Source organism: Ipomoea triloba, chromosome 7 (genome assembly GCF_003576645.1).
Source record: "Ipomoea triloba cultivar NCNSP0323 chromosome 7, ASM357664v1".
NCBI classification, from domain to species: domain Eukaryota; kingdom Viridiplantae; phylum Streptophyta; class Magnoliopsida; order Solanales; family Convolvulaceae; genus Ipomoea; species Ipomoea triloba.
The window spans coordinates 13,855,781-13,861,093 of NC_044922.1; the positions used below are offsets into that span (position 1 = coordinate 13,855,781).

Below are 5,313 nucleotides of genomic sequence, written 5' to 3' on the forward strand. Positions count from 1 at the left end.
GGCTTTGACAAGTTGATAATATTAGTTGATTGCAGAAAGATATTTGAAAAATTAACTGTTATTTGATAGTTGACTATATCCAAAATGATTTTTTCAAAAAGTTTATCGAAAAAGCTGTTTTGAGCAGCTTTTTGAATGTTAGCATTTTGAAACAATAAACTGTTACAAAAAACTAATTAATCAAACACTTATATTGGTTGTTTAACCAAGTCAAACAACTAATAGTGTTCAAATAAGTCAAAATTGAATGATAAGTTAACTATGTTACCAAATAGTGTTGCAGAAAAATTGATAGTCAAAAACAAAATATATGAGAAGTACAATGTCATGGGATCGAGAGGTGAAAACTCTTGTTTTCAATTTTTTAAAGGATGTTTTTTAGAAAAATTGGAAAATTAAAGGCTCTGTTTGGTAAAATAGTTAGTCTATCAATTAATTTTGACTTATTTGATCACTAGTTGTTTAACTTGGTTAAAAAATTAATATAAGTGTTTGATTAATCAACTTTTTATAACTCTAAAATGCTAAAATTCAAAAAGTTACTCAAAACAACTTTTTCAATTAACTTTTTGAAGAAAAAAAATTATACCAAACAACTATCAGCTAGCTAATTTATCAAACACTTTTATACAATCTGCTATCAAATAGTACTTACAGTCATTTATCAAATCGGGTTACCAAACCGGGCCAAAATAAATAAGAAATTAGAAGGATAACAGCCAAAATAATCGCCGTGTCTTTCGAGTTGGAAAGGTGGACTTATTAAGTGCAATTTAAATTGACAGTTATAAATGCAAACGTATAAATGTGAAATATCTTCTAGAAAAAAAAAAATTCAAATAATATTTTTTGAAAACTAATTCAAATACTATTAATGTGAAAAAGAAACACAAAAAACTTCTGGAAAGCTGTTGCCTGTTGGACATTTTTTTTTTCTGTGTTTTGTTTTTGTTTTTCATTAATTACAAACTCCAATTCATTCACTGCAACCTTCTCTTTCCTTTCTCGTACAAATGATGTTTATTCCATAGCTGCAAACGAATAAATAATTACTCCATTACTCCATCGGTTTCAAACTGCAACTTCTCATCACTGTTTAGCCCTTCTTCCCCACCGCATTTCTCCGTTTCTCACCCTAAGAAGTTCGACCCGGAAACCCTCGATGCCCACATGAACTGTGAGTGAAAGGAATTTGTGCTTAGGAATCTCTCATTTGTCTGCTTTTGTGGTGATCCTTCTCAGCTTCTAACCGCCAGCCCAGTGTTTACTGGATTCCAGCTGTTTAGGCGGCGAAGAATCTAGTCATATTCCCGTGTTTTGGCTCTCTTCTAAATTTCCCGACCCGATTACCCGGGTCTGTTTTGTTTTTTTTTTTTTTTCTTCTCAGTTGATTGCAAAGGTGCCATCTTTCCCCATTTTCTTCTGTTTTCTTTATTGGGTATTTGATTTGATGTATTTCCAGATTTTTTGGTAAGTATAGTTAATCTGTTGCTTTTATTGTGTTGAAACTCTGAGTTTTAGCTCAGTTTAGACTCATAGATCTTAGGGTTATATTTCAAGATTCTTTGTTTTTTTTTCATTTTTGGTGTGTTTGATTATGTATTGGGGGTTTGGATTAGTAATCTGGGCTCTGCTCATAGTGTTCTTGGGGGGTTTTGGTTCTAGCTTTGATCCTGGAGATAAATACTTGATAAACTGTGGATCACCTAATGATGGCAAAGTGAGTGGTAGGGTTTTTGTGGCTGATAAATCAGCCTCAAAATTCCTTTCAACTTCACAAGACATTTTGGCTGTTGCCCCTTCTAACTCCATTATACCCTCAGAGGATTCTCTGCTTTATCAGACAGCTAGAATTTTTAGTGAAAAGTCGAGCTACAAGTTCTCGATTAGCCAGGGTGGGAGGCACTGGATTCGCCTCTATTTCTACCCGTTTGTTTTCCAGGACTACAATATGAGGGCAGCTAGGTTCTCGGTCTCCGCCCAAAACCATGCTCTCCTTGGCAATTTTAGCCCTCAAAATGTTACTGTCAAGGAATTTTCGGTGAATGTAGCATCGGGGGACCTTGTTATAGCCTTCAGCCCTTCAGATAATTCGTTCGCTTATGTGAACGCGTTGGAGGTTGTATCGGTTCCCGACACGCTGATAGATGATACTGCTACATCCATCAGCCCAGCGGGGACGTTCAATGGCCTGTCTGTGCAAGCACTGGAGACGGTTGCTAGGGTGAACATGGGCGGACCGCCTTTGACACCCGACAACGATACACTATGGAGATATTGGGTTTCTGACCGAGGTTTCTTAAAAGAGCCAAAGCTCGCAGAGTCTCTGTCCAAGATCTCATCCGTAAAGTATACATCTCAAGCAACCGAAGATTCTGCACCTAAGACGGTTTATGGAACGTGCACTAAGATGAACGTGGAAAGTGATGATCCCAGTGCGAATTTCAACGTGACTTGGGAGTTCAGTGTGGATCCTGGCTTCCAATATTTTCTTCGCTTACACTTCTGTGACATAGTGAGTCCATCCCCTAATCAGCTCCTGTATAATATCTATATAGGTTCGATAAATGTGTCTCCAGATTTTGATCCGGGTTCTATAGTTGGATTGGCCACTGCATATTACATGGATTATGTTACTGCATCGAGTGATAACGACAAGCTTCGTGTAAGTGTTGGCCCGTCTTCTAGAAGTTCTTTCCCCGATGCCTTTCTGAATGGTCTGGAGATTATGAAGATGAACAATTCTGAGGGCAGCCTCAGTAGTATAAGTTCTGTATCTCCTTCCTCGGGCACAGGCTCAAAGAAGAAGGTTGGAGTAATAGTGGGAGTTGCTGTCGGGGTAACAATTGCTTTGGCTATGGTTGGCATTCTGTTTTGCCTGCAGAGAAGGAGAAAACACGAGCAGCTTGGCCAGTCAAAAACGTGGCTTCCTTTCTCTATCAACGGAACCACTTCCCACACTATGGGAAGTAAGAATTCGAATTGGACCACAATAAGCGGTGCTTCTAATTTGAGTTATCGCGTTCCTTTTGCAGCTGTGCAAGAAGCAACGAACAACTTTGATGAGAGTTGGGTTATTGGAATCGGTGGCTTTGGGAAGGTGTACAAGGGCGAATTAAGCGACGGTACAAAAGTAGCTGTAAAGCGGGGCAACCCCAAGTCCCAACAAGGCCTTGCGGAGTTCAGAACAGAAATTGAAATGCTTTCTCAATTTCGCCACCGCCATCTGGTTTCCTTGATAGGATATTGCGATGAAAGGAACGAGATGATCCTAGTCTACGAGTACATGGAGAATGGGACTCTCAAGAGTCATCTCTATGGCTCTGATCTTCCTAGTTTGAGCTGGAAACAGAGGCTCGAGGCGTGCATCGGGGCTGCTAGAGGTCTTCACTACCTTCATACCGGCTATGCTAAAGCAGTTATACACCGTGATGTCAAGTCTGCTAACATATTGCTCGACGAGAATTTAATGGCTAAAGTCGCCGACTTTGGACTTTCCAAGACTGGCCCCGAGATTGATCAAACCCATGTCAGCACAGCTGTTAAAGGGAGTTTTGGGTACCTAGACCCCGAATATTTTAGAAGGCAACAACTGACAGAGAAGTCGGATGTGTACTCTTTTGGTGTCGTTTTGTTTGAGGTTCTTTGCGCTAGGCCCGTGATCGATCCATCTCTTCCTAGGGAAATGGTAAACCTAGCTGAATGGGCTATGAAGTGGCAACAGAAAGGACAACTCGAGCAAATAATCGACCCCAAACTTGCAGGAAGAATAAGGCCAGATTCTCTCAGAAAATTTGCAGAGACAGCAGAAAAGTGCTTGGCTGATTTTGGCGTGGACCGACCCTCGATGGGAGATGTGTTGTGGAACCTCGAGTACGCGCTGCAGCTACAGGAAGCTATCATTCCAAATGATCCCGACGAAAATAGCACCAACCTCATTGAGCTCTCTCCTCAAGTCAATGATTTCAGTCACACCGACACGAGCGCCTCAGTAGCTCCTCGATTCGAAACAACAGATCTCAACGATCTCTCGGGCGTCTCCATGAGTCGGGTTTTCTCTCAGCTGGTCAAGTCTGAGGGTAGATAGAACAAAAACAAAGGTGAGGCCACATAACATATGTTTAGCTCCTCCTTTGTCATCACTGCTTTTTTACCTTTTGTTCATGAAGCCATGAAGACTAGTACTGTTTTAGGTTGTTTTTTTTTATTATTTGAATTGCCAAATCTTTATACCAAAGCAATTTCTGGTTTCAGGCTTTTTTCTTCTTTTCTGTGTAATTGTTGGCGGATAGAACATTAGAAAAGAAAACACTATAATATCTGTAAACATCTGGATTTAGCTTCTCATTCTGGGAAAATCTGATCATATTTTCAATGTTTGAACTATTTAGGCCTATGGCATTCTTAAATCTGATTTCAATTTATAACGTTATTTGAACTAGGCAAATTATATTGTGGATCATGGTTTAATTGCAAAGGGATAAATATTTATTTTAAGTATATGAAAGTTATTTTTAGATAGTATAATAAAAATGAATCTTCAACAAATGAACATTCTGTATACAAAAATAAGTTTTAGAGTAAATACTCAAAATGGTTATCGACTATAGCATAACTCACAAATAAGTCATCGACTATCAAGTTTAACAAATTAAGTTCTCAATTATTTAATTTTTATTCAATAAAGTCTTCAGCTATTCAATTCTTATTCAATAAGGTTCTCAACGAAGAATTGATTTGTATTTATTAAGTAAAAATTGTATAGTTGAACACTTAATTAATAAAATTGATAATTAAAAGACTAATTTGTGGATTACGGGCATAATCAATGGTCCTAGGTATGATTGACGTGTTTAAGCTATGATTGGGCTATGTATATCCCAAACATTCTTTGTTCAAATTGACAAGAAGTTTAGGACCGGGGAGATGTCAATCTGAACCAATCTACTCATTTTATAAGTATATACTTCATAAATATAAATGACATACTAAATACTTTGAGTAAATAAGATTTAGGACCGGGGAGATGTCAAAAATTATTATTCAGTGGACCATGATAACAACAATAATTCCGTCTGTTACGTTTTGTATGTGCTATTTTTTAAAATGATGTTATAACAAAATAACAGTATGTATAAAATAAAATTGAATAACAAATCTCGAATCTCGCATATTGAATTATATCAAATGAAACTGTAGTTAAATTAGAATACTATCATAGTGGTGCTCTAATGAAATTACCGCTCTATAAAATAAAACTGAATAGCATATCTCACATATTGAGTCTACATTGTCATTTTTAAAATGATAAAA

At 37.5% G+C, this 5,313-nt stretch overlaps 1 protein-coding gene across 1 annotated transcript; it reads left to right on the plus strand.

The window, feature by feature from the left end:
- The first annotated feature begins 928 nt into the window (after positions 1 to 928).
- Positions 929 to 4,409, plus strand: LOC116025342 (receptor-like protein kinase HERK 1). The gene has a single exon (XM_031266545.1). The coding sequence runs from the start codon at positions 1,598 to 1,600 to the stop codon at positions 4,085 to 4,087; it is 2,490 nt and encodes an 829-aa protein (XP_031122405.1). The 5' UTR covers positions 929 to 1,597; the 3' UTR covers positions 4,088 to 4,409.
- Positions 4,410 to 5,313: the final 904 nt, after the last annotated feature.

What these genes read in the sequence shown, in the direction of transcription:
- LOC116025342 (XM_031266545.1), top strand. Translation starts at nt 1,598, where the DNA reads ATGTATTGGGGGTTTGGATTAGTAATCTGGGCTCTGCTCATAGTGTTC.